Source organism: Lutra lutra, chromosome 18, assembly GCF_902655055.1.
Source record: "Lutra lutra chromosome 18, mLutLut1.2, whole genome shotgun sequence".
Classification (NCBI taxonomy): domain Eukaryota; kingdom Metazoa; phylum Chordata; class Mammalia; order Carnivora; family Mustelidae; genus Lutra; species Lutra lutra.
Window position 1 is genome coordinate 31,827,862 of NC_062295.1, and position 25,978 is coordinate 31,853,839.

The 25,978-nt window shown below is 54.3% G+C and overlaps 1 protein-coding gene across 10 annotated transcripts in view; it reads right to left on the reverse strand.

Moving 5' to 3' along the window:
* Positions 1-25,978, reverse strand: part of CUX1 (cut like homeobox 1) — a 358,424-nt gene that overhangs the window by 17,027 nt on the left and 315,419 nt on the right. For 7 of the 10 annotated variants that reach the window (XM_047712794.1, XM_047712790.1, XM_047712787.1 and 4 more), the window contains 3 exons: positions 22,421-22,609; positions 15,696-15,960; positions 1,161-10,374 (listed from right to left, as the gene is read on the reverse strand). The exons of the other annotated variants lie outside the window; for them this stretch is intronic. In XM_047712794.1, the coding sequence (XP_047568750.1) occupies positions 9,645-10,374; positions 15,696-15,960; positions 22,421-22,609 (1,184 nt within the window). In that variant the 3' untranslated portion in view covers positions 1,161-9,644. Of the gene's footprint in view, positions 1-1,160; positions 10,375-15,695; positions 15,961-22,420; positions 22,610-25,978 lie in introns of those variants that run through there. 10 annotated transcript variants of the gene reach the window in all.

Below are 25,978 nucleotides of genomic sequence, written 5' to 3' on the forward strand. Positions count from 1 at the left end.
CACACACCCCTGCAGGGGTACCTGGCCGCAGCCCCCCAGGGCACCCGAGCTCCACGCAACCTCGCCCAGCACCATCGGCCACCATCCCCAGTCCTCCAGAGCCTGCGCGACAAGCGATGGTGTCATTTCACAGACAAGGAAGCGGGTGCCAGGAGGGTCAGCATTTCAAAGCTACTGAAACAGTAAGGCCCACGACAGCAAGCAGAGCAGGGACGCAGGCCCAGATGGAGACGCGGTGCAGCGCGCTGCCCAGACCACCCCTCCGCGCATCCCGCCCCATGCCAGGTCTCTGCAGGCGTCTCGACATGGCGACTCCTGGGGTACCCTTTGGACCCAGAATGAGAGTGTTTGCTGCTTCTCCTCAGGCCGGGGCACTTTAAATAAAAACAACCCACGCATTCTTGTGTTTGTATAAAAGATATTTACTTCAATTATCACACCTAGGGTGCTAGTGAGTAATAATACATGGTGTGAGTTTCATACAGTGATATTGCTTCTCCATATCATATAGGGACCGTTGTACAGTGCTGAGAACAAACATCGTATGGCTAACCAAGGACAGAAGGGACAACGCCAGGGGCCGACGGGTGCCTCCCCCACCCCCACGCCAGCTGGATCAACTTTTGACTCTTAATGTCGAAAACAAATAGCAAGAAAAAAAAAATGTTACCAGAGATGGGTCACAGCAACACAACAGAGGCTTCTCAAAGCTATTTGTACAAAAATGACGCCTTTTTTTTGTTGGTTTTTTTTTTGTTGTTTTTTTGTTTTTTTTGTTTTTGTTTTTGGTCAGTTGGGTCTCTGTGAGGATTAAAAAAAAAGTCTGTGATTGTATTAACAAACGAGCTCTAAAAACATCTAAGACTTAGTGCGTTACAGAAAATATAAAATACTGCTAAAATGTAAAGACACCACAATACACGGGGGGGGGGGGGGGGGGGGGCGGGGCAGGGGGCGGGGCGCTGAGCTTATGAAAGGTATCCCGGAAGGAGTCCGCCACTCTGCGAGCGAGCTCGTCTTGTGCTGTGTTAGTAGTCTGGGCAGGAGCGTGGCGCTACCCGCTCTCATGGCAAAGTAGTTATTGCACATCGCAAAGAGCTAGGTCTCACTCAGCGGAAAGGGACGCGGGGAAACCCACCTTTCCTCTTTTTTTTTTTTTCCCTCCCACTTCTATTTTCCGACGAATTATGCTCAAATGCTGTAAGAATTTTTGCATGAATCCTCACGTCTCCAAAATGCACAGCATTTTTCTGAGGGGTCTCGGTGGGACGGGAGATGCCCGTTTTCTCAAGGAAAGAGGCAGAAAACGGCGAGAGAGAGAGAGAGAGAGAGAGAAATGCATAGACTAATTCGAGAGAAATGAAAACCCTTTGGTGGTGGTGGGGGGGGTGGGCGGAGGGATGGGGGCGATGATTTCATTGGAGGGCTTTCTTTCAAAGAGAGGAGAACAAGATCAGGACCCCCAACGATTTCAGAAAAGGGGAGAAGTCATGGCACGGAAAGCGAGGCGGGGGTTGGCTGTGTGGCCCCACCAGGACCTTGGCCTCTGGGGGAGCCCCGTCCTCCTGGGCCAGCCCCTCCTCACCATCACACCTGATTAGCAAGCATCGTGTTCCCCCCCTCCACGCTTCACCACATTAAAGGGGAGAAAGGGGCTCCCCCACGACCTCCCCGGTGAGGGTCCTCAAGCCATTGCCGGACTCGCAAACACTGCTGTTTCACAAGATGTTTTTGACCCAACTTTGTACGCAAGGGAAGCCACCACAAGAACGACAAGAAAAGCCAACACAACAGAGCAAACCAGTGCGAGCCTTGCGAGAAACCTCTCTCCCTTGGAAGCCACGGTCTCGCCCAGGCCAGCCGCGCCTGCTCTGACCAGGGCTCGCTGGAACTTCATGAACCCAGAAGGCTTACCAGAGGCTCTAGGAGGCTTTGGGGGGAACTGAACTTCGCTTTTCTAAGTCTCTGTAGCCCCTCAGGCGAGTGTTTTTCAACTCTCATTTAAAAAGTCAGACCCGGGGAGACCACCAGCTTTTGAGCGGCTACCCTGGAGACAGGTGTCTGATTCTGCTGGAGAAGCCCCCTCTGCCCCCCAGTCAAATCCCCAGGCCCTTCGGTTCTTTTGCAGGGTGGGGGGGTGTTGTGTGTGTGTGTGTGTGTGTGTGTGTGTGTGTGTGTGTGTGTGGCGGGGGGAGGGGGCAGGAGGCAGAAGACAGTAACCACCGGAGTGACAGCAAAAAGCATTTATAGCAACAACACAAAACAATACACTCCTGATAAGAACTTAAATGATTAACCCTAACAATAAATAGAAGAGGATAGAAATAAATTTTTTTTTTCTTCTTCTCAAGGAAACATCCTTTTATAATTATCCTCACGCACGCTGGCAGGTCAGTAGCAGTCAACTCATCTCAAGGAAAGGTTAAGTGCTGGAAGGGATGGCTGTGGTCTCACAATCGGGAGGGTTCTTAGCTGCTGAGTCACACCCCCCACCACGCCCCCCCACCTCCCCTGCCACCCAGCCAGGTTCCCCCGGGACCTGTGGGCCCTGTACACCTAGCTTGGGGGGGGGGGGTCAGCAAGAGGCAGGCTGAGAGAGGGGAGGAGGGGGGCTGGGGAGGCCTGTTTTCCCTTCAGTTCATGAACAAACGGAACTACAGTGAACGTTCCCATCCACAACCTGAATCGTCCTGGTCTAAAGCTTACTTTGAGTTCATTTGGTGTGCAATACATTATCTCTTAAAAATGAAGAAAAATGATTTCTATTGCACAGAGCTTTTTACACACATAGTCATCTACTTAAGTGCTTTCTGTTTAAAGCAAACTACACACACACACATACACACGCACACACACACACAAAGGAAAGCAAAGAAAGCAAGCAAAGAAAAAGATGGAAAAAATGAAAAAGGAGAGGAACTTTCAAACAAAAGCAGCCCCGTGCCACTTTTTCAATGCATCTAGCTGAATGGTGTCTGGTTTCACCAGTGGAAGTCCCAACGCTTCCTTACACTGTGCTTCTGATTATTTTCCATAGGGATGTAGCCGTGACATTGGGATATAAGGCACCTTTCCTTTCTGATCACAGAAAGCTTGATACATAGCATAAGAGCATATTTTGTGGTAGAAATTAAAGCCTAAACACTAAGGAAATGACAGGAACACAGACTATACCTAACGTCACTGGAGAAACTAGACCCATGGAAAGCAACTCAAAAGTTATTTTCAAAGGCTTATAACAGGGGGATGGGGAAGTGCACATTTATGCATAGCCTAATGCCTTTCTCTTGCTAGCCTTTTTTAGGATTCTTCGCCTACAATGCCCAACTTTTAAAGTTAGCATTCTGGAGGAGACTAGGCGCTTTGGAAATGTCTTGTTAAAGCTAAATGTCACTTCATGCAAAAATTAGAATGGAGATACCACTGACAGTGTGGTCACAGCATCTTTGGAGGGGAGGTGGAGGAAGGATGCCGGCAAGCCCTGGGCAGGTGCGGGCAGGTCCCGCAAGTGGGAGAGACTGGGAAGCTGCATTTCCTCCTTCCCTGGCGAGGACGGGGCAGGGAACTCGGGTGCGGCTCATTTCCTGCCCAGCTCTCTGCCCTCCATGCCCCTCCTCTGCCTTCCTCATTCATTCCGAGGGTTCAGGCCTCTGCTTTCAGCACACCTCTAAGGGTTCACGGCCTGGATCTTTCTGGAACTTTCCTTGGGAACTTGTTTCCTGGTTGTTTTTGTCTACAAAAAGGCAGAAACCGGTGGGAATGGAAATAAATGTTGCCAAACTGGACCTCCGTCTCAGTGAGCGTGCCGGCCGGACCGACATTCAGTGCACCCGGAAACAGAACTCTGCTGGAGGCCCAGGCCACCATCTTGCCACTTGGAGCGGGAGCTCTGCCTTAGGGGTCATGAAGCCTCCCCTGTTGCCACCAAGGCCCACACGAAACCACAAAAGCACTGGGGTGGGGGTTTCTAACTGTGGGCTTTTCCTGGCAAATGCCCAAGTGCCTGACGATGACACCGATCCTGAGGCTTTCGCTTCCAAGTCTTTCCCACCAGGAGGACACACTGGCCACCAGAGTGTGTGGACCCACGTCTAAGCAGTGGCTCTGGGAGCTGGGTTTTGCTGCACTGCGTAGAAATCGGTATGCTCCTTTGGGAAAAGTCTTGTGATTGAAGACTGGGTTTGCAGATGGGAGAACACCCTTTCCTTTCCCGTCCTCGAGACGCTTCCAAAGGACGTCTCACAGTGGAGCTGAAGTCACAACTTTCCTATGCCAGGGACAAATAAAGACAGAGTTCCCCGATGCCAGGTAGGAACCCCGGGGCTGTGTCCTCACATGGCCAGCCAGGGGCAGCCCAGGGCAAGGGGAACGGCTCTGACAGATCCTAACAGCTGAGCGGGAATGGGCAGAAAGCGAAGGCCGGCCAGAGCGGGGCCCTCTGAGGCCTGAGACCGCCCCTGCCTGCAAAGGAAACGGCTGCCAATGTGTCAGGAACAGGTGAAGTCAAGAGAAAAATCCATGTGCCTCGAGGAGCACAGCTGTCTGTCCGAGTTGTGCTCACAAAAGAGAAGAGGGAAGGAGGCCTGCCCACCAGGCCCAGACACGCTCACGAACGCCACGATTCTAGCACTCTACGCTCTCCCCTCCCCGCCAAGAGCCCCCCCCGTGCCTCGCGGTTCTGAAGGGAGTAATGTCAAGTGGGAGCACAGGTTAGTGAGGTAGAAGGGGACAGAGGAGTGTGCTGACAGGGAGGACTTCTAGGGAAGGAAGGACACGGCCTGCCTGAAGGAACGTGGCAAACAGCCCACCCCGCGGGCCACGCAGGCCCAAACCTCGCCTTGCTCCATCCCCCCCGCGCGGCTGGCTTGCTGGCCCCCCAAAGAGGGGGCTTGCGATGGCTAAGGGCAGACTCTTGTTTTTAGGCCTGTCGAGAGGCGCCTGTCATAGTGGATTTAAGGCAATGGCTGTTGTCCCCCAGGTCAAGATGGAGTAAGTCATGAACACCGCTTCACGCGGTGCACATCCCGGAAGGGTCTGATCTACTCCCCGCACCCCGGGTCCTCTGTTATCTTCAGTGAGGTTTGTTTTTCTAAGATGAGAGAGGGAGGAGAAACATTGCATAGAACGTCAATAGAGTTCATTGATCACTGCTGCGAGAGGGGGCAGGAGTTCTGCAGGAACAAAGAAACCCAGTCCACCTGCGGGGAAGGTACCCGCCTGTGGACTGAGCCGCGCGTGTGTGTGTGTGTGGCTGGGGCACGATCTTAGGGCCACGAGCCCATGCCACAGCTTTCCCTCCGATTAGAGTACAGCCTGCCTTCTGCTTGGTTTCCTCACAGCCCCACGATTGACATGGCTCGGGCCATGGAGGGAGACCAGGGGTTTCCTTCCTCCTAGAGCCGGCCAGCTGGGCGGGGGGCTGCGGGTCCACGGGGAGGGTCTCTCACAGCCACAGAGAGCAGAGAGAAACCCTCAACCCTGTAGCTCTCTGGGTCTGGACCACCAGTCAGCGGACCTAAACGTCCGCATCGGACAGGATGGTTTTTAAATGGGGAGAAAACAAAGATGCCGAAAGCAAGGACACGGGGCAGGGAGCCCACAACTGTCACCTTTTTGCCTCAGTCCCTCACACAGACATTGTGGCTGTGGTTTAATAGTAGTCATATGAGTCAAGAGCCTGGTATTTCCTGGAGACTTCTGGAAGCCTGTGTCCCGGGACGGTCTGCTGCTCACGAGCTACCTCAGGTAGGGGTGCTGTTACACGCAGGTCGGCTCTGAGAATAATCGAGTTGAGCCAGCTGGCTGGGGTAATCCTTTCTAAAGGGCGGCCTGGCTGGCGGACAGAAATCACAGACATCCCGACTGATCCCGAAGTTCAAGGTTGGCGGTCACCTGGGAGCCAGGCGGTGGAAGTGGGCGGGCCCAGGTCTGGGACAGAACCCACGCACCTTCCACCTCAGATACCCCACAGAGGAGTGTGGGTGGGAGCCCAGGGTCAAGAGGCTGGATGTGAACACTGATTTTATACCGGGCCTCCACTTAGCCAGCTAAGTAATGGCAAAAACCTTAAGTTATGAACACTGCCTCCAATTAACAAAAAGGAGCCATTTAAAATGGTATAATGGAGCTTGTAATTAAATGTTAGTGTTTTATACGGAACCGTTTTCCCCAGGGGAGAGGTACAAATCAGCTTTTTAAACTGATGGAGCAGAGAGAGGAGGAGGAGGTCGGCTGCCTGTGGGAGCTACTGCATGGAATGCCAGCCAGCTGAAGGTAAGCCCCCCGGAGAGGATGCTGTTCAAGGCACTTGAATATTGCTTATCAAGATGAAAGATCAACCCTTAGACTCGAACTGAGAGGTGTGACAAGGAGGGGGGATGCTCCCCCCACCCCCTGAAAGGTGTCTGCTATTTAGTGGCAGCTCTTAAAAGTATTACAGACAGTGAAAGCTTGACACAAAAGATCATACGGTTGGGGTCACAATTGAAAAAAAATAATAATAAATAGAGGAAAAAAAATACAAACACAGAACCGCAAGCAAACTTTAACCAACTGATTGTATCGAGCACCCAGATGTAAGTCTGGCAAAAAAGGTAGAGTGGAAATCAACGAAAACCTAGTTAAGAAAACAAAACGAAACAAAACACAAACCAACCAACAAAACCCAACAGAAAGGACTAAACCGCTTGGAAGAGCCCGAGTGGCTGTTTTACTGTTTCTATTTGGCCACTAGAATGGACAAACTTATTTATACTTTCTCAATTTCCTCGGGTTGAACACCTTTGTAAATAACAGTCATGCCTTTAAAACTAAAACACTACCCTAGTATTTCGGTTAACTCCCTGGTTTTCATTCTAATGAAAAATCAGATATTCAGAGATTGATCACACACGATGACAAAATTCCCTCGAGGTTTTTGTGGAGAGGACACCACAGTACTGTCAGGGGCTCTGCTACTCACTGTCCTAGGGGGTCACTAACGCAAACTCGCTCTTCTTAACGCACCTGCATCGAGCCAGATGGTAAATCTGCTTCCCCTTAAGCTCCTCCATTTTGAATTCTCTTCTCACTGAACCAGGTATCAAGTTCAGAGATGATACGACCATCGAAAGACAAACAGCCTGCCTCCCAGCCTCCTAGAGCCTTCTGAAAACTTCTTATTCATGAAAAGGCATTGTCTTTAGTGTAGTGACTCTTAAATTTGTGAAAACTTGAACTAAGTGCTGCGGTTGCAGGTTAAAAGACTGTAAATGAACTACATAATTCCTAAAACATCATGCAAGAAATGTGGTTTCACATCTTACAGTCAAAGTCCTACAAAGTTAATTAATACAAGCACACTCAGGTGTAATAGTGGGAGCATACCTTGAAAATTATAACTCCCTCCCACCCCCCCAAATCAAAAAAGGTAATATTAATTAAACTTAAGAAATAATGAATGCACCATTAAAATGCCATCCAAAGATGTTGACCTAAGACAAAGGTTTCAATGATACACAATACGGTCAAAAAGTTTTCAATCAGTAATATACAGTAGGACAACTACATCTTGTAAATTATACCCAATACTGCCGGCAGTCTATCCCTCTAAGAATATTTGCCCCTTTCATCCCTTCCTAACAATCAGATAATAAAATACAGCACCTATAAATAAGCAAAAAAAAAATATATATATACCGAAATCATCTATTGTTAGTTTAAAGATATGGCAATAAAGGAGTCTAAATTAGCAAACTTGTAGAAGCCATAACTGATAAAACAGCTTATTGAAAAAAGGTGGCAGTAATGCACTCTATGTGTGCACAGGTACTTAAGAAAATACACAGACGTATAAAATTGCACACACGCACACACGCACACTCTCATCCGCCTCTATTCTCACGCATATACACATAGACAACAGGAGGAATCCGAGACAAGTTAGACTTCTGATTTGTACTTAGACCGCCCTAGACTGTGCATAAAGAACTGTTCCAAGAGGCAGAGTGAAGGGAGGGCCAATGTAAGGTCTGGTCTGGAAGTGAAGAGCGACAACGTTTTGGTGTGAGTGCGGGCCGTCTCTACAGGGGTGGGAGCAGAGCCCAGACTGTCACGTTCTCTCTTCTGCAGGGAAGGAAGCTTCCCACGACGTCAACAGTCCTCAGTGCTTGTGGTGGGAAGAGCGGGGGGGGGGGGGGGGGGGGGGGGAGGAGGAGAGTGCGCGTGCGCGAGAGCCCTGCCCAGGCCCGGGAGCGGCGGCCCCTGGTGGGGCTCAGTCCATCAGGCGCCCGGGAGAGTGCTGTGCAGTGCGCTGCCTTCTGTGCCAAGGAAAGCCTGTTGCCCACGCCGGCCGGGCCCCTGCGGCCCCCGACTGCCTGCCGCCGCCTCAGCGGCCCAACTCTTTCCTCCGGGCTTTACACGCTCGCACGCGTGCCGACGCGCTAACACAGACGTAGACACCATAAATTAAACAGAATGAACGGGGACATGCTACAGTTCTAACTTGTCTCCTAAACCTCCGAGATATGAGGTCTGATCAGCGTGCTCTGCGGTTAGAGGTTAAAAAGCAGATTATAAAATACCTAGATTCGGATCTTTTCTTTTTGTCCTGATTTGGCCTAGAATGGAGTGTATTAAACAGACCCTGGCCGGCAAAAGCCCAGAGGTCAGTTAAAGCTATGGATCACTGTGCACTACATGTCAGGATTCTATGCACGTACGAGAAAACACTACCTCAGCTACCACAAAATCAGATCATTTCCTGATGTGACTTCTCTTTCTGTTAAAAAATATGTGGAGTAAATGTGTTTTATCTTAATTCAAAGTCTCAAACGAGAAGATTCTTTACTTGAAAATATTTAGGAATCCAAACTAGTGTGTTTAGAGTCGGTTTGACTGTGCAATCTCTTAGTGGCAACTGAACAGCTACAAAAACTTTCTTTTTTAATTTTCTGAAAAATCCCCCCTCCCCCCCTTTTTTTCCTGGTTTAAGAAGATAATAGTGTATTATCGCTCTGAAGCCATTAGATGGCAGATAAAAAGCCCCCTTTTAATATGTGGGTTTGATTTTTTTTTTTTTTTTAAAGCCCACACGAAAGAGGAGGGCGCAAGGCAAAGCTGTAAGAGTTATTCCAGAACCTGTGGAAATCACTTAGGGCAATAAAAAAAACACTTCAGGGTACAAAAAAGCTCGACTACACATTTCCGTTTTCTTCCTTGAAAACACGACATAGATTGGGCTTAATGCTCCTTTGTTTTCTATATGCACCTTGGCCTATGGCGATTTTGCCCTGTGGCCCGCAGGGCGGTAAGTGCGCAACACGGTCCAGGCCGCGGAGTCGGCGCCCGCCCCTCTGCCCGGCCCGGCCCGGCGCGGCCCGACCCGGCCCGGCGCGGCCCAGCCCAGCCCAGCCCGGCGCGGCTCGGCCAGGCTCGGCTCGGCTTGGCCCAGTTCGGCCCAGCTCGGCCAGACTCGGCTCTGCCCGGCTCGGCCCAGCTTGGCCAGACTCGGCCCGACTTGGCCAGACTCGGCCAGACTCGGCCCGGCTTGGCGAGACGCGGCTCGGCTCGGCCCAGCTCGGCCCGACTCGGCTCGGCCCGGCCCAGCTCGGCCCAGCTCGGCCAGACTCGGCCCCGCCCGGCCCGGCTCGGCGGGCGGCGCCCTCTCAGAACTCCCATTCGATGGGCTCCTCCCGGCTGGCGGCCTTCTCCAGGCGGTGGATTATGCTGTTCAAGTTCGCGGCCTTCTTCTTCCTCAAGGGGTTGTCTCGCGAGTCCCGGGCGCCCGCCGCCTCCGGGAGGCCGAAGAGGCTCTGCAACGAGCTGGCCCTGCGGGCGGCCGCCGGCGCGCTGGTGCTTGGCAAAGCGGAACTCCTGTCGGCGCCGTCCCGGGCCCGGCAGGGGCCCTCCGCCGGCGGGGCGGCTGAGGTAGCGGCGTCCTCCCCGGCCGCGGGCGCGGCGGTGGCGATGGCGGGGTTTGGCACGGACCCCGGGCCGTCGGCGGGGCCCTCGGGCGGCGGGGGCGGCGGCGGGGGCGGCGGCGGCGGGGGCGGGGGCGGCGGGGGCGCCCGGGGCCGGCCCTCGTCGTCGGCGTCGTCCGGGGCCGGGGCCCCCGAGGGCGGCGGCTGCGCCTTCTCCGCCGGCCTTGGCGCCTCCTCCCGCTCCTCCGGGGCCTCGGCCGGCCCTCCCTGAGACTTGGCGGCGGCCGCGGGGCCGCCCGGCTCCTCGGCGTCCACGGCGCCCGGGCCCTCGGCGGCTTCCACGCCGTCGCAGCTGTCGCCCTCCGAGCTGGGCGCCGCCCGGCTGCTTCGGGCCGACGGGGAGTCGCTGGCCCCGGCCTGGCCCTGGCTCCCCGCCTGAATCTCCTCAATGAACAGTTCTCTGCGGATCCGAGACCTGCGAGACACAAGCGGGAGGGCGCCGTGAGCGGGGCTGCTGGGGAGGGTCACCCGCTGGTTCCCAGATCCTGAGCCTTTGCCGGGTGGTCCCTCGGCTGGCTGCCGGCCTCCTCGTCCCCGCGAGGACGGCGCGCCCGTGTGTGCCTCGTTCAAGGGCGCCCTCCTCACATGCCCGTCCCGCCCCACCTCCCAGCAGGTTGTGGGTTGCGCGGTCGCACTCTGCACACCCCTGCCCGGCCTGGTGCGGGGTACACGGTGGTGACCGCGGACGGGACTAACAGATGGAAATGCAGGACGGACGCTAACTTGAGAGACAACCAACGAATACACAGCGCCTAAGGCCAGAAGCTCGAGCCTGGTGCTCTGAGCCACAGGTCAGGGCCAGGGGCCAGGGGCCAGGGCCCTGGGCAGGGTCACTTTCGATCAGGCAGGAAGGAGACCACATACACGCTCCAACACACCAAGCATGTTGCCGTCAAGCAGGACCGACCCTACCGGGGACCCAGCGCTCCCTTACTTTGTTGGGTCTGAAGGAGCAGCTACAGATGGGCCCTGGCCTTCCCCGTTTTGGGGCCCTGAGTGACATCAAGAAAGGACTCTTAAGTCTGTTTCTGTGCCAGAGTTTCTCCTTCCATCTGCTCACAGCACTAGGCTCCATCCGAACTCTCTAGATGGTTATTCCAAAGAGCTGAAAAGCCTCTGATCAGTGTGCCAGCTGTTACTGGAAAAGCATCCTCAGGTCCTCGGGCAGAAGCCCACTGTCCTGCAGAAACTGGGCCTCCTGACAGCCCTTGGTTAGGCACGCGATAAAAATATTTTCTGCAGCACACAGACCCCAGTAGAGGTGACATGTTTGGCGAGCCCACCATATGCCAGGCCTTGTGTTGGACATAGGGAGTGTTGAAGCCAGGGAGAGCGTTTTCAGTCTGGTGTGTCCAAACCCTCGGTGGTGGTGATGTGTTCACGTTGGTATCTGCTCCCTGCACAGCCTGAGCCCTGACCCTTGTCCCGAGGATGGTTTCTGAGAGAGCGCTGCAGCGTGAGGTCCTAAACCTAACCCCCTCCGCCCCCCACCACCCGGAAGTTCTCTGGCATAAGTGAAGACTTCCTTTCTTCTCAGGGGCTACCACGGGGGCCTGTGAAATGCAAGCCCTTGTTGATAGGCTCCTGGACACGGGGCTGTGAGGGCAAGCCTGTTCTGCTGCCTTTCAAGGCCCTCCACAGCCAGGAATGTCTGCTGGGGTGAAAGCCTAATCCCGTCCCACCCGGGCTGGGGAGGTGGGAGCTAGATGGGCAGGCCATAGGTCTGCTGGTACTAACTCTGAGTCCCCGGGGGTGGACTGGCCCAGAACAGAGCACAGGCTTTATGGAACCAGGCCAACCTGGGTTTGAAATCTGACTTTGTAAGACTTACTAGCTGTACAGCTTGAAAGAAAGGTCCTAAGCTGTTTTGAGCTTCAGATTTCTTATCTGAAAAATGTGGAGAATAGCATCTTCCTTGCAGAGATATTAAGACTAAAATATTAACGTATAATATGAGACACAAAGTAGACCCAGAAAAAAAGGGGACTATTCAGACCCTCCACCTGCCTTTTGAGTGACAGATTCCCTGGTGTTAGGTGCTAAGGCTGAGCTAAAAGGCCTGGGGGGAGGGAAGGGACAGCTGCACCTGGGGCCTGGTATCCTGGCTGCCACCCTCGGCTGTCCGAGAATCTGATTAGACGCTCCTGGTTGACTGCTTGGCGTGTACTACTACATGCTCAACCGACCGGAGACCTCATCCTTCTTAGTCTAGATTTCTCTCCATGTCCATGAAAAATACCATCTTCTGATCTAGACAGACCAGGTCCCGGGAGTGGATCTGGTTTTCAAACAAGTCGCACAAGGTTCGCAGGACACCGTGGTGTTTAGGGCCCGGCAGAGTTTCTCCTGGGTTGACCTATTCTTCTAGGAGGAGACCAGGTGTCCTGTGGTAGGCAGTCTGTTCTGGCTTTCCCGGCCCTGTTCCTGGGTGAATGGTCACCTTAAGATACTTCTAATGCCCTCAGAGTGAAAGGATAAGAGGAAGTAAACTTGTATTTTTTGGATGTGACTAAAAGTTGATCCCCCCTTCCCTATTCTTCCCTGTGGGGTCCGGTAGGGCAGGGGAAAAAAAGAAAATCAGCTTCTGCTGTCTAACTCCCGCAGAATGTGAGAAACGCTCTCCTCCCTGAGGAATTTGGTGCATGTGTGCCAATCCTTATACGAAGCTCTCGGGGGTCCACCAGGCTAAGTTGGCTTCTGTTCGAAGCGTTTAGTTGGAGAGCTACTGCCATGGAGGGAGAACTCACTCTCTGCTCGGCACTTTGCCTCCTGGGCGACCGGGTGACTTCAGTTCTTTGGGCTTTATGCAAATTCTGAATGACCTAGTGCTCACTTCTCATATGACCTATTTTGCGGCTTGTAAGATTCTTTTCAGGGGCGCCTGGGTGGCTCAGTCGGTCAAGTGTCTGCCTTCGGCTCAGGTTATGATCCTGGGGGACCTGGGATCAAGCCCCGTACCAGGGGAGCAGGGTAGCCTGCTTCTCCCTCTTCCCTGCTTGTGCTCTCTCTGAAATAAATAAAATCTTAAAAAAAAAAAAAATTCTTTTCAGTTCTTTTTTCAAGACCCTGCACATCCCACACCTCTTCCACGATATTTTTCCAGATCTCTGCAGCTGAAACAAATCTCCGCCCGGTTCTTCCATTTGTCTTAGCCCGGCCCACTCTGTCGTGGTTCTTTTTTTTCTTTCTTTCTTATTCTTCTTTTTTTTTTTTTTAAAATATCTTATTTATTTATTTGACAGAGATAGAGATCACAAGCAGGCAGAGAGGCAGGCAGAGAGAGAGGGGGAAGCAGGCTCCCTGCTGAGCAGAGAGCCTGATGTGGGGCTCGATCCCAGGACCCTGAGATCATGATCGGAGCCGAAGGCAGAGGCTTTAACCCACGGAGCCACCCAGGTGCCCCTGTTGCGGTTATTTCTGAAAGGAAACATTTACTGAACATCTATTCTAGATCTGGATCTGAGCTCTTTTGCTAAGTTCTGAGTTCTACTGCTCCTTTTCTCCTCTCTCCCCCTTCTCTCTTGTGTTGCATATGCTTGAACTTGCTCATGTTCAGTGCACACACGGGGCCTCGTCACACCGAGCGGCTGACCAGCTGTGATGGGGTGGGCAGTCCCTTAGCTGTCAGCAAGATGAGTGACAGAAGCTGAGAATTCTGGAGAGCGCGTGCCCTGGCCAGGAGGCAGGGACCGCCATTCAGCTGAGGCCTGTAGGTGAGATCTGGGGAAGAAGGTGACCCCAGCGGGGCCGGGGGAATTGGTTCCCGGAGATGCTCTGTGTAACAGGAAGCAACTTCACTCGGTCCTCTCGAGTTAGCACACTTGCACTAAAATGGGCACAGTGTGCAGAAGGGTCAGAAGTACATATTCAAATGCACCTCTGTGTCTGGAAAGTGAAAATGGGATTGCACGACACCTGGCAAAGGCGGGGGAGGCCTCTGGGGAACTCTGCCCAGGTTCCCATTCATTCTCCTTCATTTCCCTTGTCTACTGTTCTTGAAGCTTCCTTCCCTGTAGAGGGAGCACCCCCGTCACCCCTGCTAGCCTTGCTCTGCCTCTGATTTTAGCTCATCTGTGAATTTAGGATGAATAAGCCGGCCGTGCTCAGCTCGTGTGCTTGCTCTGCCCGCACAGGAGGCCTCGCGCACACGGGGAGGCCTGCGGGCGACAAGTGCTGTCATGACGGAGAAATCTGCCTGGTTCCAGGGGGTCAGGCAGCAGGGCTATTAGGCTCTCACGCTAAGCTACGAATGCGCACTTGGCTTTCATCAGCAGTCAAGGTATTATTTTGGCTCCCGTCTAGTATTTTAAAACCTCCCAGTTAGCTCAGCACCTGGGGGTGGGAGTGGGGTTGCCGGGCCACTTGGGAAACCGCAGCAGAGCCTAACAGATAAGGCAGGGGCCCGCTGTCTAGGGTGTGCTGTTGGCTGCTGCCTGAGGTGAGAAACCTGGAGGGCGCTACCTGCACTGGCTACGTGTGTGTACTGGTCACTTGGGCAGAACCAGGAGCGCCTGCCCCAGTTTTGTTGAGCCCTGGAGAAAAGGGACATTTTGATGGCAACCAGCAACTGACGGTCACCTCCAGGGCATTCGGTGCTCACTCCCACCACAGCACTGGGAAGTCGAGGTTTCTGGCAGAGAAGTCTGGATTATAGCTATGGTCAACAAGGCTGTGTGTCCGTGGACTTTCATGAGCTCATCCAAACATCTTACCCTTGTCTGCTTTGTTCTATGGGAGAGCGCTAGGCACTTCTGCCTCGCTCTTTTACTTAACCCCTCGGAGTTTTAGGTTTTCCACCTATGAAGTGCAGGTAAAAATGTGTCCCTTAAAAGACTGTGAAGATCAGGTGGGACTGTGCTGATTAAAACATTTGGGGGGTGTCTGGGTGGCTCAGTGGGTTAAGCCTCTGCCTTCAGCTCAGGTCATGATCTCAGGGTCCTGGGATTGAGCCCTGCGTTGGGCTCTCTGCTCAGCGGGGAGCCTGCTTCCCTTCCTCTCTCTCTGCCTGCCTCTCTGCCTGCTTGTGATCTCTGTCAAATAAATAAATAAATCTTTAAAACACTTGGGCTCGGTGTCTGGAGATCTAGTAGATGCTCAATAAATCTTCATTAACTCAATTTATTTAATGACAAAACTACTCAGATTTATTTGGAAGATAATGCTGTACAAGACTCCCCAGGTTTCCACTAAGAAACCTCTGCTGGGGGGCGCCTGGGAGGCTCAGCTGGTTAAGGAGTTGCCTTTGGCTCAGGTCATGATCCTGGAGTCCTGGGATTGAGTCCCACATCGGGTTCCCTGCTCGGTGGGGAGGCTGCTTCTCCCTCTGACCTCACCCCTCTCATGCTCTCTCTCTCTCTCATATAAATAAATCAAATCTTAAAAAAAAAAAAAAAAAAAAGGAAGAAACTTTCGCTGTTGTGGAGCCATGGATGCCTACGTCCTTTCTGAGTGATAACTGTTTTTCTGGCCACAGCAGATGTGCGTGGTCTCTGACCACGTGATCCTACATCTTGGGAGTTAAAAACTCTAATGAAACTTTGAAAAGCCAACTAACCGACCAAACACCAAGCTTTTAGTAACCCCCAGCCGGCCATGGCCAAGTCCCCAGAGCGTCATCCCTACGCACCGTCCCCAGCCACTGTCTGTGGGACAGACAAGCCGCTTCCCGAGGGTGGACGGCGCGCTCTCCCGGAGCCCTGATTCCCTGGGCCCAGAGCGGCCTGAGCCAGACCGTACCTGTAATTGTGGAACCAGTTGATGACGGTGCTGGTTTTCAAGTTGAGCTGGGTGGCGAGTTCTTCGATGGTTTTTGGGGACGGGTATGGCTTTTGCTGATAAGCTCGTTTCAGAGCTTCTTTCTCCTCTGGAGCCAGCACCACTCGGGGTTTCTTCAGCTGGTGCTGGGGCTGGGGGCTGGCGCCCTGGCTGTAGTCGATGCCCGCGGACGGGGGCTCACAGGGCTGGCTGTCGCTGACTGAGCTGTGTCGCCGCTTCATGTACGCTGAGGGAGGGAGAGAAAGCGGACTGAGCTGCAGGCCCCGCTGGGAGATCTGCCCAAGGACCCAACCCCCTCCACAGTACCACGGTGCCCCGTTGGTTCACAATGACATCTGTGTAGATCATGCCAGCTGGCCGTTCTGCCCTGCCTTCCAAAGAGCGTCTCAAAACACTTGGACTAGAACTGTTCGGAATCCCAACACACACTCATCAGGGACCTGCTCTGCTGTACTGCGAGGTCGCCGGCCGTCCCTGCTTAACGGCTTAATGGGGGATGCAGAGAAGTGTACAGGTGACCCCTGCAGAGTGCAGCGAGGGGTCAAGGGAGGCTTCCCAGGAGAATCTTGAAGGCCAAGGACTGATTAATCAAAAGAAATAGGTGATGAGGTAGAAGATGGTAGGAGGCTATTCCAAAAAGTGGGACAAGCATGTGCAAAGACCCAGGGGCACGAGACGGCAGTTCCAGAGTGTGCGTGTCTGTGTGTGTGTGTGTGTGTGTGCGCACATGGGGTGTGGAGGGGGATGGAGGAGCTGGAGAGACAGGCAGAGTCTGGGTAGGCAGGACGTTTGGACTTGACCTTAAATGCAGTGGGAAGAAATGAAAAGGTTTTAGTTTGGGGAATGGTATGAGCAACTATACATGTTTTGGAAAGTTTGGAGGACGGGGCGGATGGGAGGGCTGGCAGGAAGGCCCTCAGTTGGGAGATAAGAATGATAAAGACTGGAACCGGGGAGGTGGTGGAGGAGCTGGAGAAAAGCAGAGGACGCAGAGGTGGTAAGGGCCAGAGCTGACTGGACTGGTGGACAGACTCCTGATGGACCGAGGAGAGCGGAGGAGCCCCCTGGTCTCAGGCTGGGAGATGAAGGGGGCTGCTGGCTCTCTGGGCTGGGCAGCATGGAAGAAGGGAGAAGACGGTGATTCGTCTGGAAACAGTGAAATTGGAGGGGGTCTCTGAGTCGCCCGCAGGGAGGTGTCCGGTAGGCAATGGGACAGGCAGGGATGCAGCTCAGAAGAACAGCTGGGCTAGGGAGAGGGATTCTCAGACCACCGGAACAGAAACCGCGGTTGCCATCTATGCCGTCGAGGAGAAAGACCGGGGCTGAGAATGGAACCCTGTGGGACACCCACGGGCAGAGGTCCACCAGGAAGCAGCAGCCAGGAGCGAGACAGGAGGGGACAATGGTGGGAGAGAAGGGGTGAGTGAGGAGAGGTGACCGATAACATCAGTGCTGCAGAGAGCCTGATGATGACCCAGAGGGCAGCTTTAGCGGTTAGGACAGAACTGGGGGCTGTGGTGAACGTCGCGGTGTCGCTGTGGGAGCAGAAGCCAGGCGGCAGGAGGAGGAGTACTCCACGGGAGGTGAGCGGGTGAAGGCAGTGAGCCTGAGCTATGACGTTAAAGATGCTCAAATGAGAAAGAGCAGCGAGAGACAGGATGGCTTCTAGAAGGCAAGTCAGGGCTGAGGGCGGATTTAAAGATGAGAGCGAGCTGACAGTGTTTCCAAAGCTGAGGGGAGAGAGCTGGGGGTACAGGTGAGAGAGGGGATCCCTGCAGGTGCTGCGGAAGGCAGGACGGGCGGGGGCGGCAGGTGCAGACAAGCCGACAGGGGTTGGGGTGGGAGAGCCGGTGGCCCGCGTTCTCCCGAAGGAGGGAGGCAGGAGCGGAGGTGACCTGAAGTGATGGGGACAGAGTCTTGAGAAGAGTGGAAGAAAGGGGTGGCTGGGAGTGGGGGAGAAGAGCAGGGCCCCCGCTTAAGCTGGGCTCCCCCCAAATCTAAGGCGGCACCAACCCATGTAGAGCTGGGTTGCCCCGGTCCCGGAAGCTAAGGAGGGCGGGTGGAGAGAGCCGGCAGGGCGCACTAATCCGAGGCTGGGATTTGCTGGGGGACGGGGAATGGGAAGGTGGAGAGAGAGGAGGCCATCTTGGATGGCCAGAGCATCCTGGAATGATGGATCATGGAGTCTGGGATGCTGGCACAAGGAGGTAAGGGTACCAGAAGGCAAAATGATGGGGCAAAGCATGGGAGATTGGGGGCCTGGAGGCCGAACGAGCCAGGGAAACACGGAAGGACAGCAGAAAGTGGTCAGCGATTAGGGTGTCTGGGAAGTAGAGCAGTTGTGGGTGACGGCAAGACTCGGGGAGAAAAGCCCAGGGTTGAAGAGGTCAGAGAACTTGAGGCCCGAGACGGGGTGGGTTGGGTTTTAAAATCCCCCTGGATGGGGCAGGACACGGGTATGGGGGAAGGCCGCAGTCTGGGGGCCATAGCCTTGAGAAAAAGTCTAGAGTGACGGAGAGTGGGAGCACTGGAAGCCCGGTGGCTGGAAGGGGCCGAGGAGGCGGGGGTCTGCCCTGGAGTTCAGGGGAGGGGGCTGGGAGAGGGGCTGGGTGCTTCAGGAAACATACACCTGCCCTGGAAGGGGCAGCAGGTAACAGCCCCACAGCCCAGGAGCTGGGAAGGAGCGGAGTCCTCATGCCCTTGACGTGGCCTTTTACCAGGGGAGGACTGGAGGGGGCTGCGGGCAGCTGCCAAGGAAAGGGGACACTCCTCCAGGTTCAAGCTCTCTGTTCTCTCTGTGCTGTCGGGCTTCCCGTCCCCTCTGTCCTGACGCATTGCCCGTTCCCAACTACGCTTCAAGTTAAAAGCCATGCAGACTTCTCCAGCAAACGAGTCCTCCATAGTGAGCTTTCTAGTGGGTTAGCTTGAACATGGTCAGAAAGTTCCTTACAACTTAAGACGGATGCAAAATGGGACGTAATATTATTTCCTTGAAGCAGCAGCAGGGAGGAGGGGGGAGGAGGAGCGGCTGTAGCAGCAGCGGCCAACACCTGCCAAGCGACCCTCCCAGTTACACCCCAGGAGAGGGACCTTGACCGTCATGGTGTACAGAGGAGGAAACAGAAGCCTGGGAGTGAGATGACCTGCCTCGGGTCACAGAGCCGGTACGTGACAGGCAGCCCTGACCTCCGGGTCACAGATGAATGTCACAGGAGAGGACTGTGGGTGGTGGGGGTTCATCCGCAGCCACCGGGGAGAGGAGCCCACGAGCTAACCCAGGCGGTGTGCGCATGCGCACGAGCGTCCGGGAGACCGCGCGAACAGCCTGGTTCAAGGGCCATCTCGGCGAGGAACAGGAAGCAGAAGGTGGACCGCGGTGGAGACGAGACGAGACGTTTAGAGGAAGGAAGAAGGAAGGAGAACAAGAAGACGCGGGAGCTAACAGGAGAAGCAGCAAAGCTTTCGTTCAGGAGGAGCAGGAAGCAGAGAGCACGCGGGATCACCCGGAGTCTAAGTTCTCATCCAGTCTAGACCGGGAGCCACCACAGGCTTTTGTCTGTTTTAAAGGGACCCAAGTTATTCTAAAAACTCATTTGCTGGGGCCCCTGGGTGGCTCAGTGGGTTAAGCCGCTGCCTTCGGCTCAGGTCATGATCTCAGGGTCCTGGGATCGAGCCCCGCATCGGGCTCTCTGCTCAGCAGGGAGCCTGCTTCCTCCTCTCTCTCTGCCTGCCTCTCTGCCTGCTTATGATCTCTGTCTGTCAAATAAATAAATAAATAAAATCTTTAAAAAAAAAAAAAAACTCATTTGCTGAGTGGTTCCGTGTGCTGGTGGTTATGCTCGGCATGTTCTTTCTGATGCTCACAACCTAGAGAAGTCCGCATGACAGGCCTCGTTCTACAGAGGCAGAAACTCATGAACTAACTTGCTGTTTTAGGATTCTTTTTTTTTTTTTTTTTAAAGATTTTATTTATTTATTTGACAGACAGAGACCACAAGTAGGCAGAGAGGCAGGCAGAGAGAGAGGAAGGGAAGCAGGCTCCCTGCTGAGCAGAGAGCCCGATGCGGGACTCGATCCCAGGACCCTGAGATCATGACCTGAGCTGAAGGCAGCGGCCCAACCCACTGAGCCACCCAGGCGCCCGCTGTTTTAGGATTCTATCTAGGAACATAGTTGAGGAGGCAAATCTTGCCCCAAAGGGAATGCATATGAAACAATCAGTGGGGGGCGCCTGGGTGGCTCAGTGGGTTAAAGCCTCTGCCTCTGGCTCAGGTCATGATCCCAGGGTCTTGGGATCGAGCCCCGCATCAGGCTCTCTGCTCCACAGGGAGCCTGCTTTCTCCCTCTCTGCCTGCCTCTCTGCCTACTTGTGATCTCTGTCTGTCAAATAAATAAATAAATAAAATCTTTAAAAAACAAAAAACATAAAAAAAGTCAGTGGCCAGAAAGAACCCAGGCTGGTGTGCCCAGCAGGTCGCCCCCATCGGGGTGGATGACCAGTAAGAGGCGGAAATCACAGCAGTGCTATGCTCTGTTTCACCCACTGGTGTGTCTGGGGAAGCATCCCTGCTAGAGGGAGGGAGAAGACGGTGGGTCCACAGCTGCTTTTAGGGACCTTGGGATGTGAGGAGGGCCCTGGGCCTGGCCGAACAGTAACTCTTCTGTAACACAAGATGGCGCCCAGAGCCTGTGCTGAAGGAGTGCAGGACTAGGAAGCCCCGTGAGATCTACTTGTGGGGAAAAGGGTTCTTCCCTAGTGGCCTTCGAGGAGAAACATACCAGGGGGTGATGGAACCAGGGCTGTCCCTCCCCTGATGCCTGCAGTCACGGGGGTGGGGGGCTGCTCAGGGGGTGGCCTCGGAGGGCTGACCACAGGAGCGGGCTCCCCGGCATTGGGAGCAGCTGCCACACCGAGCTCAAGGCGGCAGGCGTTGCTTTTTGACAGCGTTCGAGAAGCCTTAACATTGCTTAGGTGGGCACTGAAAATCGTTGAAACTTGGTAATGGATGTACTGGGTTCATGATACTGTTCTGCCTTTTTGTTTCAAATTTCCCAAGGTAGAAAGTTAAAGAACTTCTGGGGGTGATGTGGCACCAGGCGCCTGTGGCTGCCCAAAGGGCTGTGGCCCATGTCAGGGCCTTGGTCTACACACCGGAGGGCGGGCCCAAGTCCACCAGTCCCAGGGTGGCGGGCCCTGGGCACAAGGAAGCGCGACACCCATCTGAGAGCAGCGGCTCCAGAGCCGGCGAGCCCGTGACTTTGGAGTCCTGCTCCCGCCTGTTAGCATCAGGCAAGTCTCAAGACACCAGGGCCGCAGCTTTCCCAGAGAACGCGTCTACACTGGGCCAAACTGGGTGGGCTGCGTGAGGCCTTAGCACAGCCGCTGGCAAACAGGAGGCCCAACCCCATGGAGCTCTTGGAGGAGACATCAGCGATGCTCCCTTCCTCCCGGAGCTCTGGCCCTTGCCTTGGCTGGGTGACAACAGTGCCACCAGGCTGGCCATGAACAGCAGACTCTCTTGGTGAACTCAGAGGGTGTAAGCCTGGGCTCCGTGCCCAGCCCCTGGCTCAGTCACGAGAGCCCCAGCCACATGGGGGTGGTGCCTCGTCTCCACATCTAAGGGATTCCGATTTGGCCACTCCATGAGCTTACAGCGCTGTGCCCTCTGAGGGCAGGACCCACAAATGAGGAGCAGCAGGTGGGAGGGCAACCCGGGAGACGGAGCAGACATTGCTTGGTACCACTGAGGTGCTCCCGCTGGGGGATTTCTGCTTTGGGGCCTCCAGGGCAAGAAGAAGGCTGATGAACATTCGAGAAGGCTGCCAGTGTACATGGAGAGAAGAGCTGCACTTGGCCTTCAAGGGGGCTGAATCCCGCCCGGCCCCACAGCCCATAAAGGAACAGCCAGAGAGGCCTGTTCTGGCGAGAATTCGCTCTTCCGTGCTCCAGGCTGGGTGACCTTAACGGAGGTACGCAGCTTCTCTGAACCCGAGTTTTCCCTGTCTACCAACATGTTTATGAATGATCTCACCAACAAGATACGATACGGAAGGCCCTGGCTCGTGGTACACCTGCACGACACGTACTACCCCACGCACCCGCCAAGGCAAAGACAAGAAACAAATGAGCCACCACTGAGCGCCGGGCTGCTCACCTTTTGGTGGCTTTAAAGAAGAAACAGGGTACAGTGACTGCCAGGGTGACCATGAGGAACCGCGCGGCGCCCCCTCCCTGACGCTAAAATGTATTTGGGTTCAGTCCGCTGGGGAGAAAAAGTCACAGATCTTTCCAGTCTTTGTAGGTACTCGTCAGTTGATGATCGTTGAAAACCCCTTTCTGCCCTGCCTGACCACAGATCAGTGGCCCTCCCCAGCTCCGCGCACAGGCCTCACAAGAAATGGCACATTTGCAGATAAGAAGGCAACTGGCGGGACGCCTGGGTGGCTCAGTTGGTTAAGCAGCTGCCTTCGGCTCAGGTCATGATCCCAGCGTCCTGGGATCGAGTCCCACATCGGGCTCCTTGCTCGGCGGGGAGCCTGCTTCTCCCTCTGCCTCTGCCTGCCATTCTGTCTGCCTGTGCTCGCTCTCTCTCCTCTCTCTCTCTGACAAATAAATAAAATCTTAAAAAAAAAAAAAAAAAAAAAAAAAAAGAAGGCAGCTGGCCAGAGCGGGCGGTGGGGCTTACCTTTCTTTTCCATGCGCTTCATGTCCATCAGCTTCTCCACATTGTTGGGGTCATTCAGCCACAGCTGCATCCGGACAAAGGGCTCCCGTCCTTTCAGACTGAGCTTATGCCAGGGCTTTGGGCGAGCGAGGAGGTCTGAGACGGAGCCCTGGGTGAGCCCTAAGATGGTCTCCCCAAATAAGCGCTGACCTGGGAACAGAACCGAGAGAGATGTCATGACGGAGATCTAGCATCTGGAAGGACAAGTATGAGCCAAGGTTAAAGTCAGGCACGGGGCGTGAAGCCCCAGAGTCTGGTCAGCTGGGTCCTGCCTCAGAGCAAGCACTTTCTAGAAGCATTTCTTCAAGGGCACCAGGATGGCTCAGTAGCTTAAGGGGGGGACTCTTGGTTTCAGCTTAGGTCGTGATCGCGAGGTCGTGGGATCGAGCCCCGCGTTGGGCTCTGCGCTCGGTGCGGAGTCTGCTTCGGACTCTCTCTCCTGCTTGCGCTCGCTCTCTCTCTAATAAATAAAATCTCTCTCTCTCTCTCTTTTATATTAAGGAGCATCTCTTCAACCAGACTTATGACAAGCTCCATCGGTAACGGAGTCAGTGTTCCTCGAGCATTCTGCGGGACACGATGATGTTTCTCTCAAAAAAGCCTCCAGCTTTGGATGTACTGAGGCCTGGATAACACACCTGCTGCGCTTGTCAGAGGTGGTTAATCCCTCGCCGGAGCCCGGGAGGTTAAGTGGCGCACGGGGAGCCCACTCTTACACAACCTCAAACCACAGGGCTGTCTGGCTCCTCTCACGATTAGCGAGGTTATCCGGTCTTGCTGAGAAAACAGGCCACTTGACCCAAGGTCACAGCAGGAAAGAGAAGGAGAAAGAGCCCCTCAGCTCTGTTTTTCTGAAAAGCAGGCCATTTCCAATTCTAAAGTCCATTCCCGCAGTCTAAGCTGCCTCCGCTGACTGGAGCTCAAAGGGGATCAAAACCCCTTCCTCGATGCCTTTTCTCTGGGGCTGTGGTGGGCAGCCTGCTCCCCAGGCTGATCAGAGGGAATTCTGCTCTGGAGAGCTGAGCAGCCCCAGGTCTGGCATGTTCGCCAGAGGCTTGAAAAGAAAATTTCTCTTCTCTGAGAGCCATTCAGCTGCAGGTTAAGAGGGGCCGGCACTTTTGAAGGCGCAAATGAGAATCAGGGACAGCCTGAGCGACCGAATGGGAGAACGCAAATAATAGGACTTACTAGCTGGAAAAGGAGACTGGGATCAGACAGGCCAGCGTTTGGGGCCACAGAGTAGGAAACGTGACTCCTGGGCCCAGAGTAGCTCTGCCCCTCCATGGAAGGGTGACTGTGGGTGATAGGTCCATGCCCCCCGTCTTCGAGACAGAAACACCGCCACGTGTGCTCACAGGGCAAGTGTGAGAAATGGCAGAGCACCCCCTTGTAAAAAGCCGGGCTTCAAGCTGAAATTTACTGCATGGAAAACTCTGGATTTGAGAATCTTTTTTTGGGGCATCATTTTAATTTATAGATACGTTTACCGGTTTCATAAACCTGTGTCCCTACATTTTAAATTCTTAGTTTACCCTATGAACATCCTAAGCCCTTACCAGGTTTCTGTTGTGGTTGTTTCATACAAAATCTTCTCATTCTCATCTGGCAAAGGAATCCTGTCTCCTCCCAAGGAGGCTGCTGTGTTTAGCAAAGTGATAGATGTAATAAACAGCTCGTTATCTGCGTGACCCACCTTGTTGGGCGGTGGGGGATCAAAATGAATATTCTTGGACATTTTTATTGCTTCTAGAGGATTCAGAGCAGCAGCTCTCAGTCGTTTTTGGGTCACGGACCTACTTGAGAGCCTGAAGAAAGCTACCGGCCCTTACTTGATAAAACGTGCACACACACGCACTCTGCTGCTGATTTCAAGTGACTGGCCCAGGAACCCCTCAAGATCTCACCTGGAGAGGCGAGAGGACACCTGGGCCTTCCAGCTGCATGATTCAGCTCTAACTTGGCCCCCTCTGCGCCCTTTACTCCACTGAGAGACCCCAGCACGGGAGGCGGCTGAGACCAGCTAGAGTGACCGGCGAGACTGCTTCTCAGCTCCACGCTGGCGCTGCGAAGGAGCTCTTGGGGAATTGCCTGCTCCGAGAGGAGGGAGTCCCCTCTCTCCGGTGTGGGCAGGTTCACCCCGGATTTGCACTTCCCGGCCCTTGAAGATGGGAGCTCCACGGGCCAGTGGGGCTCGACTGTGGCAGCACATGATGGACACCAGCCAGAACTCCCGCAAGGATGGAAACGGGGATGGGAAGGCCAAGGATGAGATTTTAATGTTCACGACCTCACAGCTGTGATCCCGCAACTTCTCAGTGGCTCGTTTATTTATTTAAAAAAAAAAAAGATTTATTGATTTCAGAGAGAGAGTGAGAAAGAGCGCACAGAGGTCAAGTGAGAGGAGACACAGACTCTCCGCTGAGCAGGGAGCCCGATGCGGGGCTCCATCCTGGGACCCTGAGACCGTCACCTGAGCCTAAGGCAGACCCTCAGCCGACTGGGCCACCCAGGCGCCCCTTCTCAGTGGTTTAGAAGTTTTCTTCAGCTGCTTGCCAGTGATTACAGAAACGACACTTCCTGTGGGGCAGTGGGCAGCAGTATTCTATCGGGCCTGCTGGTTTGGACACGTGACAAGGCTGTAAGGGAGGGCATGTCCTGTGTCTAGGAGACCCTGTGCGTTTCAATCATTGATGAACATGGGGGACATTGTGGCCATTTTTATTTCTTTGAAATTTTCACTTTTTCGAATTAAATTAATTACAAGCATTCTCAGCGGACGTTACTTTTTCTCTTGTTCTGTTTTGCACACGCGGTGGGGTGGCAAGCCGGCCGCTGAGCCCCCAGGCTGTGCAGTCACCGCACAAGCTTCCCTGCGACTTCCTTCTTTTCCTATCCCCTGGGAAAAGCAGACACGCAAGGCCCCTCTGCAAAATCCAGCCGCTCTTCGGGGTTGTCTTAACGTGCGCCGCATAGAACAGTGCCCATTAAGTGACACCGACACTTGGGAAGTAAGGACAGAATCGTTTGGGGCACTTGGGGCGCCTGGGTGGCTTAAGTCGGTGAAGCGTCTGACTCCTGATCCTAGCTCAGGTCTCCATCTCAGGGTCGTGAGTTCAGGCCCGCATTAAGTGTCTGGGGAGTGGCTGTTTCCGTGTTCCGGGTGCCTGAGCCACGAGAACCCCATGTGGTTAATACTACACCACGGGAGCACAAAGGTTTATAATGACCAAATGCTCTGCTATTGCCACAGTCACAGCTAGTGTCTGTGTGCCACAGGGCCCCTTGGCTGGGGCAGGCACACGGCGGATGGCCTTGGTCTGGGGTGCGGCCAACTCAGTTCCACAGGGGCTCCCTACTGCCTCCCAGTGGAGGGCGTGGGGAAGGGAGGCGGCTGCACCAGGGAGGAGGTGGGGACGATACCGGACTATCAGGCGCCGGGCGGGGTGCCCCTCACAAGCCCAAGCCAGGGCCCCATGGTCCCAGATTTGCAGGGGAGGCTCCGAGAGTAGCTGTTCCTAG